The sequence below is a fragment of the Haliaeetus albicilla genome, chromosome 21 (genome assembly GCF_947461875.1).
Source record: "Haliaeetus albicilla chromosome 21, bHalAlb1.1, whole genome shotgun sequence".
Lineage (NCBI taxonomy): Eukaryota > Metazoa > Chordata > Aves > Accipitriformes > Accipitridae > Haliaeetus > Haliaeetus albicilla.
Window position 1 is genome coordinate 6,967,581 of NC_091503.1, and position 13,469 is coordinate 6,981,049.

The 13,469-nt window shown below is 39.5% G+C and overlaps 1 protein-coding gene across 4 annotated transcripts in view; it reads right to left on the reverse strand.

The window, feature by feature from the left end:
- CDH12 (cadherin 12) overlaps positions 1 to 13,469 on the reverse strand; it is a 367,336-nt gene that overhangs the window by 16,154 nt on the left and 337,713 nt on the right. For all 4 annotated transcript variants that reach the window (XR_011329110.1, XM_069808913.1, XM_069808914.1 and 1 more), the window contains one exon: positions 4,702 to 4,838. Coding sequence is in view for 3 of the 4 variants with exons in the window: in XM_069808913.1 (XP_069665014.1) it covers positions 4,702 to 4,838 (137 nt within the window). In the remaining variant the exon portion in view is untranslated. The remainder of the gene's footprint in view (positions 1 to 4,701; positions 4,839 to 13,469) is intronic.

A 13,469-nucleotide genomic window follows, 5' to 3' on the forward strand; every position in this document is an offset into this window, starting at 1 on the left:
TTTGCTCTCTGTCTCAAAATCAAATCTTTTTGAGCCCTGTGAGCACAGTAGTGACGTGCATGCTGGTATCAGTGAGTGAGTCACTGAAGACATCTGCTCGTGCCTTTTGAACCAAGATTACACAGAGAAGAAGACAAGTTGGTTAAATCATTAGCCTAGGAATTAAGAAACTGATTTCAGGTTTCAATTCTGCCCGTAAGATACAGGCAAATTAGTTAGCTTCTTCCTTCCTCAGTTTTCCTGTCTTTAAGACAGTGACAACACTGTTTCCTTCTTTTGCTTGAGTACCATCATCTGTTAACATCTTCATGGTTCAAGGATATTACAGGTGTAGAAAATATGTAAAATACTTTGACTAATGGACTTGTGAAAATCCAAGATATCTGAGCAAATAGATACCATTAAGGAGAACTGGTGATTCCTTAACCCCAGTTATGGTATGCAGCAGAAGATAAACCCTATCTTGAGATTTAAGCTGAGGTTTCTTTAATATTTACAAAATTCAGGCCTAGACTTAGAGGAGTTGGGACGATGATTTGGACAGGAAGGATTATGGTTACTTTGTATTTATTTTCAACCTTAACTAGCGTCTTCAGGACAGGAAAGCAGAAATAAGATCTTATGCATCTTATCTATTTCCTCTTTTCTAAGATGCAAAACCCATTTCCATAGTAGGTAATTAAGCAGCACACTGGGGAACTTTTTGAGCACTGGACTGTGATTTTTTTATATCATTATCTTCTTACAGCAGCCCTTGGCACAGTCTTAGCCTGGGGCAACTAGTGGTCTTGCGGACAATTCACATGCATGTGCTGGGAGTTAGTATGGGTGAGGGACCACTCTCAAAGAATTGATTTACATATGGGCACCCTGTTTGGAAGGTAAGAGTGTTTAATGGCATAGAAATAGGCTACTCAGTGCCAGCTGGCCTTTGTGCTTGAAATGAACGCAAGCCATGTATAATTTATTAGTTTGGACGGAGTCTGTGGGCTTAAAAATGTTCAGAAACAGCAACCATGGAGGCTACTAGGGTGTTGAGTTCTAAGAAGAAAAAAACTACAATGAAATATAGTCAGGGAATGAAAAGAAGTATGGAGAAATTGGGAAGTGAAATGGGGGGGGGGGGAAATGTGAGTCTGAAACATCCTCTCCTTGTTCATGTACTTTGTTCTATATAAAGGATGATTTTTTTATTTCTACAGATGGGTAAGGGACCTTCTGCATTCAGCTGCCTTCACATTTGTCATCACCCATGTGTCAGCAGAACAATCATCCAGCTCCCACTTAAAAAGATCTCTACTTTGGGACAGACTTCTCTAACAACAGCGAGAATAAAGTTATGGTGTCTTGTGTTAAATACAACAGTTGGCTACCCATCACTCCATGCTGGGTACACCTCTGAGATGTTCTCCAGAGTCAGTTGTGCTGCTATTTGGAGACAGATTCCCAGACGGTGTTTAGATCAGATGTTTGGAATTTTTTCAGGGTGAGAAATAAAAATCACAGTATAATGATACATGGTCAGAGTTGGTCATTGCATAACTTGAGTAGAGTAACTTCCCTTATCCCAGTTCCCTAGGTGGAACCAGCAGCTACTGTCCTTATGTAAGATCTACTGTGTTATTGCTGGGTAAGCAGGACTTCCCTGGCTGTGAGCACACAAGTTTATACAAGCAAGCCTAGGACAAGCAGATTTCATAATTAACTGTTTGCTAAGGGTCCAAATTTTGCCTCTCTTCAAGCTGCCAAACTGCACCTTGTCTGGTGTAGGCAGGGATGAAGGGGTAGGACCTGAAGTTCAGGGAAAAATAATCTCAGTATATATACATTTTTATATGTCAAATAAATGCAGAATGAGGACACTGGACATGAAACCATTTACAAATTTCCAAAGAACCAGGCTTTTGAATAAGACTTTTTTTTTTTTTTGCCTCCACAATAGGTGACGTCAGCAAAGATTACTTTAGTAAACACAAGGTAATTCTCTTCTCCCTCATTTTTGAAATGTATTCCTTTAAAAATTATAACTTCTGGTGCTTTATTGCTAATAATAGTCAGATTTATCAGCCTGTAAGAAAAGTCTAAATGGTACATCCATATCTACATTTACATTTATCAATTGCTTGCTGCTATATTTAGCTATCTAACCTGCACGCCATTTATGCCACTGTTTCATAGGTAATTTGATAGCTCAAAAGTCATAATATTATTTCAAGACTTTAGTGGCTGCGAGAAAAAATGTAACACAAGCATCATCTGTGATTCATACAGGGTTTCATTTTGAAGCTACAGAAGAACAAAGGGGAACAATCACTTAGAAGGCCTCAGGACTAAGGCACAGGCAGGGAGTCCAGGCAAGCCTGCCCATGACCTTTGCATCATTTTCCATGTAAAGGAGAATGATGGCAAAACTACTTTAATATATTTTTCTCTCTGACTTGATGCAGATAAAGCTGGTGGCCTTTGTTTATAATTGGCCTGTTCAAGAAAAGATAATTTGCAGAATGACCATTAGGATGTGTCTAAAAGGTGGGGGGTTTTGTTGTTGTTATTCTCTCACACTGATAAAGCAAAATACGTATTTTAGCTATAAAGTTCTTTAGGTAACAGAACTTAATATGACTAGTTTGGAGTCTGTTTATTTTAATGAGATAAGGTCATAGAGAACTGAACGAGGTAACAATAGTGTCCATTCCTGAGGCAAGTTTATGCAACTAATTGCAATACTGGGCCACTGTCCTTAGGTAATCATGTATATGTCAAGGCACTGTTCATGTGCTTTTTCTCTAAGAAGAGATGGCAGTTTCAGTGTTTCTATGTCAGCACTGAAAAAGTGGCAATTTTTTTTTATAGCAGAAATTCTTCAAATATAGTAACCCCCCCCGCCGCCTTTTTCTTCAGATGTTTTCTTCTCTTCTTTCTAACCTTTTCTGGTTGTGTGCAGTGTGTCATCCCTCAAACCCTAGCCTTTATTTCTGTGCTAGCTCTTAGTCAGACAACTGCATATAAAGTTTAGTAGTTAGTATACCTCAAATCCTCCAAAATATTGCCAATTACTGGTGTAGTACAGATAAGGCAATTGTTTTTAATGCTATGGATAATGGTCAATGCATAATATTTTGAGGTATGCTGAAATTAATCACAAATATGTCTTAGGTGTAGATTCTTAACTAGGCAATTGTTAAAATTGGGAATGTCATAATACAGCCTACCTGCTACAGCTCTACATAAACATGATATTACTATATATGTGCCGGGAAGGTGCACAGACAAGTAAACTTGGAGGTTTTAGCTAGCTTTAATTACTCTTGGGAATAATAAAGAGATTCACATCAAGTTTTCTAAAACTGTTGCCTTACTGCAGAAAAAAATTACAAATCTCAAATGTACTTTATCCACCAATAAATCCAAATAGTTAAGCTTTACTGAAACATAGACTATTACGAGATGTCCCCTCTGCATCTACCTGCCTTTCAGTTTCTCTGGAAACAAATTACACTTCTGGTGGACTTTCTGTGAATATACACACGCACATGTATCTCTATGATGTACTCAATCACTTGTGGTAGTTTAGTTTCCTCTGTTAGTGTATTCCTTTTCCAAGATACAGATAAAATGCAAGTGTTCATTTGACTGGTGTCCTCGTTATGTTTTCAGGTTCCAGGGAGGGAGCCCATGGTTCTTTTTCAAATAACTACAACTGAAAATTTTTATTTATTTGTTTTAAATAACGTATACCTTCTCTGCTTCCAAAATCTCTCTCTTCCTGTTAGTAGCATGTATTACTTTTTGAAGACTCAGTGCCAAGCAATACATTGAGGAAGACATGTTCTTTGCTTTAGAAACTTGCATTTCTGGACACATGAACAATACAGAATGAATAAGAAATGCAGCAGGGGTCCTCTTCTACAGCCTATTGATGTCAACAGGAAGACTTCTGTGGCCTTTACACAACTGCTAAGTGACCAAAAGACTCGTATTCAAAGGGTGGTATACGCCTACAAGAGTTTCAGTTTGACGGGATCATGAAGGAGGAATGCTACACAGAAGGAAGGCAATGAAGAAAGCTGCAGCTACATAATACAGCAGAAGAAGGGAGTTATTGTTTTAAAAAAAGCTATGTAGGAGAGGACACAAAGACAAGAAATGAAAAAAAACCCCACCCCTCCACAAATCGTATAGGAAAACAAGTGGTTAGGCATCAAATCTTGGGCAGAGTGAAAACACAAGAGCAGAGATGCAGCACACAGATTGATTCATTTAGGGCCTTAAGTCTTCACTCAATTTTAGTGTACTTTTTGTCTGAGAATTTAATGAGTCTTTAAATTTTTCTGCCTTCAAAAAGCAGATTGACAGACCTGTTATTTGACTAACCTAATTTCATAGGGAGTGAATTACAAAATCACAAATAAGAACTGGAAGGCCTCCATACAGCTCCTCATGCTCTTCATGCTGGCAAGATGTTTTTCAGTTTCTGAGGGAACTGTGCCTACATGAGGGCTCCTAGAAAAACCTTACTGTACAGGGCTGTTTGAACATCACACTTAGCCTCACAGTGAGTCTGGCAAAATGATATTTATTGAGCCTTTTTAAATAATCTCTTGGCAATACATGCACTCTTCACAGCATATTTATGCCTGAGCACTACATTCTGAAAAAAATACCACATTAGCATATTAATTCAGTTTGTGTCATACTTACTAACTTTACTTGCAATTATAGAGAAATTGTACTGTGCTGTGCTTTCTCTGTCCAGTATTTCATTAGTAGCAATGGTTCCTTCAGTAGCATCTATTGTAAAGTAGCTGTCCACATCATTCTTCCAATCGATGAAGTATCTGTATGTGAAAAATATTAAACAAAGTAGATGCAAATCTGCAAAGATTACTCATTTATCAAAACAGCAGTCTAGCTAGCTCAAGTTTGTTATTTTTCTCTTCCTAGCTATTACCATCCTTGCAGGAAGAAGACAATAAAGAATGATTTATTTCTTTTTTGCAGAGTTGGAATGCTCAAGGGAAAATGGGATATAATAAAAGATTTAGTACTTCTGGTGTTCAGATTATTTGAAAACTCTGAGCTCCCAAGAAGTTGATGCACATCTTCTGTGACCCTGATCACTTATACCAGTCACTTTGGAAAGCACTAGATAGGCTTAGAGGGGAAAAAAAGAAAAGATATGTGAAATAGTGCTTAAGGTATGAACAGCGATGAAGAGTGGATCAGATCTGGTCTCTTTACATCCATTTGTAGCTGCAATAGGCTGTAAGCAGCCTCCCTGGGCTTGCAAAGAGGTGTCCTGGTGGACGTATATGGGCTGTTGGCACAGGCTACTCAAAGGTCCCTCAGGGATGTTGGCAGAGTCACAGTATGGGAGATGGAGAAGAGTGTGCTTATTCCCCCACATAAACAGCAGCAATAAAAGGCTCTTTGCCTTTGGGAAGAACAGGCAACCTCCAATTTCACTGGAGCTGTGAGGAACAGGGCAATACTGTTGGTTTTTTTATTCTCCTGAGCCTTTGTTTGTCAAGAAATATGAACATAGAAGAGATTCAAAACTCAAAATGTGTATTTATTTGTTATTTTTCCCTAGCAAGGACTTAATAGAAAGCGGAGATGCACTTGTAAACATAGCTGCTTAAAAGCAATCTGATAATTATTCCAAACCCATTTCCCTTAAATGCTAATTAATTTGAAAGTCTATTTTCACATTTGATGCTACTGTTTGTAGTCATAACAGAATAATAATTTTTCTGATGCAGTACCGCCAGCTACTAATTTCCTTTTCAGTGTTAGTCTCTTCATACCTTGTCGATGTTTCTCAAAAACTAGGCAGGATGAAATTGAGAAAGCTATTTGTGAGCAGTAGGCAATAAGACCGAAACGGCACTCAAAAACAAGTACATTTAGAAGATCATAAAGGCCAGAGGACCATTCCTGTGACACCTCATTGCATTTAAACCAGTGAGAATAAGAATAAAAGCTTGTATTTCCTTCTCTGATTAGTGTGATTTATGGAAAGAATATATAGGGAATGTAATGATAAACACTGTGTTTACTGCTGTAGAAGGAAGCAATGGTAGAAAGGGGTATATGGCATATTTCTAAAGAAAATATCTCAGATTGGGACTCAAGAATGCCAATAGCTCAGGAAGACTCGAACAGTAAAAAAAAAAATCACAAATAAGGTACCATGCTTCTTTGGAGACATTTGTTTAATCAGAATCACAAGAAAATCCTATCTGTAGATGAAATAGGCTATTTCATCAATTGACAGGCATCATTACCAGTTCACCGCTTTATCTGAAAAGCCTCAGAAATGGTTTGCTGAAGGCAGCATGTATCCTTTTACACAGCTGAGCAGGCACATTTTCTTGAATATGATAATATCGTCTACCCACATTTGTAATTTCGGTCTCATTGTTCAAAATTTGGTTGACATAAAAATTATGAAAAATATATAAGCCATTTATTAGAAATATCATTACACTGACATACTCTTTCAGGAACAGTAAAATTACTCTTTCAGGCTTTGCATGTTTAATAGATTATAATTTCTTCCAAAATTAAATATGCAGCCACACACAAATAAATTGGATCAAAGCATGAGAAAGTAACTTTGCTTATCTTTCCCCTTAGGAAGATTAGCTTTGTCTAAGTACCATACACACCACAGTATAAGCCAGTGAAGAAAGTACAGGACCTAATTCAAAGCACAGTGTAGGTGATAGCCTCCTTCACCAGCAGGCTTTGAAACTCCAGAAAACATATTCAGTTTGAACACTGTTGTGTTTGAAGTTGAGTTCAAGCATGAGTATTTGTAGGATCCGAATCTGATAGTCTATCTGCAAGCGTTCACACAGGTGATCAACTTCATGCACAAGCCCAGAATGCCTACTCCTAAACGTAAGCATCAGCAGGATCGAAGTCCGGAAAAGCATCAGCAGGATCGATGTCCTCAACAAGCAGTGCGAGGCTAGCACTACTCCTGCTGGGACTAATGGCAGGATTCCTCTCGGCTTCCCTGGAAGTGGGATCTGTGGGAATTGAACAGTTTGATAAAAACAGAACTGTAGCACTTCTTCTAAGTTCATTGTCTTTGCCTCTGTTAACACTGTGGAAACTATTATGCCAGTATTGGTAGTCTTTTTTTTTTAACTTTGGCATTATCTTTGAAGTCATCCCTTCCTTCCCTCTCCATGTGCTGCACATATGGTAAAATTAGGGGTGGAACAGCCAGTCGTTTCAGCTCCTCTCATCCTAAGAGGCTATATATTCAATTAGACTACAAAGGGAAGAGGAGTGGGAGGAAGTATTGGAGATGTATTGTGTAAAATAGAGATATTTACAGGAAAAACTGTGAAAAAGAAGCCATTCTTCCTCCTTTCATTGGTTGTCCATGTGCAGTACCCATGAAAACGTATCTGGCAGAAGATCCTCTTACAGACGGCTCTTCTGGACATAGCATTGCTCCCAAATACTTCAGGAAGTCTGTAAGGCTTAATAAAAGAGTGAATGGGACCCCATCTGGCTGCTTTTCAAAGGCAAATTTGGGGGCCATCCCCAAAGGGGGGTGGCTTTTCAGGGAGGCCCTGAAAGAAATGTCGTTTCCTTTTACAGCCCAAAAGCACTCTTTCATGCAGTCTGATGCTCACTGTAAGATTCTTTGTAAGCAGCACAGCAACACTTAGTCTTTTTCTAAGGTTGACAGTATTGCCTGAGCTTTGTCTTTTACTTGGAAAAAATGTGTTCAGGAACAGAACAAATGGCAAAAGGGTCTCCAACCAGAAAAATCTGTAACTTTCCAGAGATAAACCCAGGTATCTGGGACATAAAGCCTGACATTTCTTGTTAGATTGTGACACAGAGAGGAACACTGTTGAAATACTGGTATTAGGACAGCTGTCTAGATCTTCTAGTCATGGTCTAGCAGTTTGAAGCAACTGAGGTTGGTTTGTTTGACTGCTCAGAGTGCCTGCAAGACAGATCATGGATAACTGTACTAATCCGAAGAGGCAGCTCCCTCCTTGAAAAGTTAGGGAGAATTTACTTGTTGACACAGGACACAGCAGTATTATTTTTCAGAAACATCTGAACAGGCCTGCCCGGCAACTCTGAGTACCAGGACATTGATATATAGTTTATATTCACTGACAGGGAAGAAACTTTGAACTATAAGTCTCCCTGAATATTCTTCCCAGCAGAAGACTGTATTCCAGATTATATTAGTGAAGGCAGGGGTGTGGGGGATAAGTGTGGAAGGATATACCTTTGCTAATGTTGTCTGTGTCTTCTCAGGAATAGCTATATTTGTACCTCAAGTAGGACAGAAGAGCCAGAATGGAAATATTTGGTTTATAATATGGTAAGAGTCAAGTCTGTAGGACTCTCATACAGAGCATTCACAAAGACACGAGCTGCCATCTTAAGAGCTCCACGAGTAATTTGCATTCCTCTTGGCTAAGCGGTGAGGCTCTGCATAGCCTATGGGGTCTTACAGAGCACTCCCCCGAAAGAGGGCTCATCTTTCGAAGAGCGGAGGACAGTGGGGAAGCCTGTATCAACTCTACCTGCAGCACAGAAGATAGACAGCAGAGTGCTTGATGGAGCGCTGTTGAATACCTGAGTGACAGCAGATCACCCTGGTGAGGATAAGAGGAACTCTGAGCCGTTAAGCAGACAACTGTAGTTGCTTCAGACTGATATACCATGAATAAAAGAACTGGAGAGCTGTCCTGCTGCTATGGAAACATGCGTGACAACATGCTCAGGAGGGATGGGATGTGGCAGGATGCTAAGGAGGCTGTGAAGCTCAGGATTTGGGGTGCGGTTTTGGTCTTAAAAATGTGGAAGGGAAGACTTCCCTTGCCTAGCACAGATGGCCTTGGGAACAGTGGGGGTCCATCCTCACCAAAAGTTTAAAAACCTTGCCAAAGACTTTCTTTGTTGTTCTGTCTTGATAGTGACAGCAGTGGTGACACAATGCAACAGAGGAATCATATAACAGCATGTAACAACTTACAACATATTACCATCTTTCTTTTTTCTTTCTTTTTTTTTTAGTTGCTGCTTAAACACAATGCAGAGTTTGCATTTGTTTGCCCATGCATTGGTCCTTAGTGGGGATTTCACCAGCTGTTCCCAAACTTGCAGAGGAAGGCATATTGCAGCTTGGGCTTAGCTCAAAAAGGGGACCTTAGGAGAAAGTTACAATGTCCTTTACAAGGTAATAGCCGTTTTTTCTGTTTTTCAAAATTCACCTGAGTATTCTAGTCTTGCTAGTATTACCTTCCTAATGAAAAACCTAAACTGTTATGGTTTCATACTCAAATCTCCATTGCATTCTATGTACACACACACACCCATATATTATAAAATTTTCTGTTGATATATCCGCCAGCTAAAACATATTACAGCCACCATCGGTGCTCAGTATCATTTTCTTTTCTCAGCTCTCTTTTGATAGGGTTTTACTGCCTCCAAAGAACAACAGAAGCAAAGTACTGGCCTAAGTATTTTGTTCTATGTTTTTCAAGAACATAGGGACACCTCCTTAGGAGGTGGTTGTGGTTGCTGGGATCATTCTAGTGACGGAAGCACTCTCAGGTCTTCCTCTGAAAAGGATGTCATAAATGTAGAGGAAGAAGAACTAACAGAGAATGAAGAGGTACCAGAAAAATTTGCCAGCTGCACAATGTTGGCATGGTGAAAGCTGGGTCATATCAAAGTCTAAGTGCTCTCCTGTGCATTCCTAGCCCAGACGCACCCCAGTGCATTTATCCTTGCTTTTAGTCTCGTGTAGCTGACAGCTACATCCATCCATACTGAAAAGCAGCATCCAGGTCTCAGACAAGCTACTTTGACGTCATTTTAGACTCAAAGGTCTCAGAGACAAATTAAAGGAGCAGAGTTGCAATACCTTGCTTATATACACCCATACCTCCTAAAAAGTAAGAGCACAAGCAGGAACAGTCTTGTGTAGCTCTGCCACATCACTGCCTGTGAGACACATGAGAGGACTTACAAATCTGGAGAAAAAATATTTGTTTCCAGAAAGTTTTCTTTCTGATACTGGACCTGAAAGATGAATAGATGGAGCACTTGGTAACACAGCTAAACTCTAACCATCTGAAATGGAATATGCAGTTCTTAAAACTTGTTCCTGATATTACAGCCACGCAATTCAAGCCAGGAAATGAGCAAGGTAAGGCATAGTGTGTATTTCAGACGAAGACGAGATTGCTTCAAAGCTAGACTGGGAGGATTAAGGCCAAATGCCACAGAAGTAAAACCTTAAAGAGAGCTAAAACACAGACGATGGGTATGGTGCAGTGATAGTAAGCATGAGGAGAAGAGCTCTGACCTGCTCAAGCTGCTGAAAGGAACAGTGAAGAAAAGATACTGTCTACAGCCTTTGTCACTGTTTGTATAGTGAGCAGGGAAGGGGAGCATGGATCACGCCCCTAGAGATGCTATTAAGCTAAAGGCATGCAGACCAAATTTGCTCCTGCTGCAATAGCATGCATACAGAAAATCATTTGAAGGAGTAAAGCACATTATTCAATTGGAATTGGCATGAAAATGGAAAGGAATCATCCAATTCAGTGAGCAGTAACGCATTTAACATTTAATTACTGGCTTTCCCTTTTGTTTTATTGTTCCACAAATAGGTAACAATAATTGCAACCAGCCTCCTAAAAGAAGAAAAGGAAAAGAAAAACCCCAAACAACAAAAAGGGGTGTGTGTGTGCGCATTCCTTCAATTTTTAGATTTGATACAGAGTCTACATCATCTGTCCCACATCAGCACAAATATTTTTGTCTGTATTTCAATTTCTATTGTGAAATTGTACCTAGGCAGACCCAGACGGTGAATCTAAGAAAACCCAAACCACAGATTTTTCTGTGTACAGTCTGAATGATTTGGCTGCCAAGCCCAGTTTAGAAAGCATCTTATTACTCTAGCCACATTTTGTCAAACCCAAGCACTGGAATGAAGCATTTTAGATGTAAGATAATTCCTTACGCAACGGGATAAAAAGAAGCATCATTTCTAAGACAAACTATGCTTTCAACTATGCTTTTCCAACCCACCATTTTTTCCAACTACAAGTATGTACCCAATGCCTTTCTCTGTAACTGAACCGTATTGGAAAGAGGAAAGATCCTTCCGTTCACTTTCTGTAGTTCCTTGACTGGCCGGGCTCTTTATAAGTTTCATTTCACTGAAGGTGCTCGTCCATGGGGTCACCAGTCCCTCCGGATCTCCCCCAAGCGCTGCATCCTTGCCCAGCCGCCCTGGTCGGTGGTGGGACGAGGAGGTGCCCGCAGCTCTCAGGTGGGCGAAGGCACCTCTGGGAGTCCTCGTGTCACCCTGCAGACCCCCGAGGGGCTGGTCGTGCTGCCGGTCTCAGTTCAGGCAACTCGGTCAGCTGAGGTACAGGAGACCGGCTCAGTCCACGCTGAATCGCTGGTGTATTTTAGTGCTGGAAAGTGGTTTAATACGACCCCCTTGAGAGGTTTCAGATTGACTGCTTTGAGAGAATTGGTACTGAAAGTAGGTCTGTTGATAAGCAGCAAATGGGCAATGTGTATGAAATGTTAATATATGCAAATTAGCTACGCTGGACTCTGAATCTTAAATGATTAAGGGAATGAAAGAATTCACAGAAACACAGACTTCTGTTTTGAGGGGGAAAGATCGTGGGAAGAAATGGGAACAACAACAACAACCATAAGACAAAGTCAACGTTGCCCTTCAAAGGGGGAAAGGATAACTGCCCTGGTAATTTCTCTCCCATGACTGAAGGCTACGTTTTGTATCATGTAAAATACCAGATCTGTAGGCCAAGATCCTCAGAGACAGCTAAGTGACTGACTTCAGAAGATATGGACTTAAGTGATTCCTCTTTTTCTTATTAAATTACTTGGTGCCTCATTGCAAGGAGTATCCTCAAGTTAAAAAAGGCAGTGGTAATACAAGCTCAGCACAACCAGAAATGTGGCATTTGAAGGTTAATGGCTTCTGATCATTGTACCTTCGTGCAGAATAAACATTTCCTCAAAAATTCCTGTTGATTTTTTTTAGTTAGAGAGAGACAAATAACCTGGTTGATAGAGGTGCTCTATAAAAATATCTCAACTTGTCTCAACTCATGCTCTGCTGACGTGAAGCACATTTCTTACTCTGGCACCTAGTGAGATAGAACACTGGGTTTTGGGAGAAAAATGTTGCAAAGAAAGGTGAGGGATGAAATAACAATTTTCTGTAATATGATAGATCACGATTTCTGTACGTGACCTTAAATTGTTTAAACTGCATTCACTTTAAGTTTTATTTAAATATTGAACTGCAGGTAAATGAAATTCAGAGTTCATGCCAACTTGGGACAGTTAAATACCACCCATCATATCAGAAATAATAGATGGGAGCCTAAAAAAATTAGAAATATAAATGAAAGATAATAAGATTCAGTTGGGAATTGTGATCAGTTAGGATTTTTTGTAATTCCAATTCATACATAATTAAATAGATGAAAGAAATATTAAAGCAGGAGTGGCAAAAGGGGTGAGGGACTGGAAGAATACAAATGAGACTTTACGTGTGATTTGTCTACCTGAATGTCCAAAGGAATTTTCATGAGTAGAATGATCATGTGCTGTGGCTGGAACACTGCATATAACTAGGTGTCGAGAAAATGACACCTCTACAACAGAATTTTGTCCTGGGCATCATGTCACTAGATAGATATCAACAAATTTGAGGGAGTTTACAGAAGAGAAAGCAAAACTGTCTTGGGTCTAGGCATTCTGGGTTATAAGGAAAGATTAAAAGAACTAAAATATGTTTAGCTTGGATAAGAGATGAAAAAAGGGAGACATGATAATGGTCTACAGATAGCTGAAGGGCTTAAACACCGAGAAAGGAAAGGTATTATTTTGTTCAGCACAGAGAAGCTGAGGGGCAAAATTAAGAAAGGGAAAATTTATGTTATGCAGCAAAAATCTTTCTGGCAGTGATGTATATTATGCTGCACACAAGAGGGATGATATGAGTTCTGTCACTTGGTACTACAAAGCTAAGTTGAATAAAGTAAGGGAGACTGTGCAGTAAGGGAAATTTCTAGAAAGATGGACTGAATAATCCTATTAGTCCCTGCAATGCTAAACTCTGATACATAACAGGAAACAGTATCACCATGCTAATCATACTCAGTTACAAATCTGCTCTAAGATGCAGTTCCAAATATTTTAAAATATAAACATAAAAGTTTTTTTTTAAGATTGCAGTTATTAAAAAGTAGAGAAACAGAAAAATCACTCCTACAATGAGAAACAAGAAATTCAGACTTCAAGTCAAGCCTGAGATCAAAATGTTAGAGAATGTAATGTGTTGAAGCATGCAAACAAATTTGTGTCCTCTAAAATCCCACCCTGCCACTGAAATTTCCTTCCTGCAATTCTTAAGA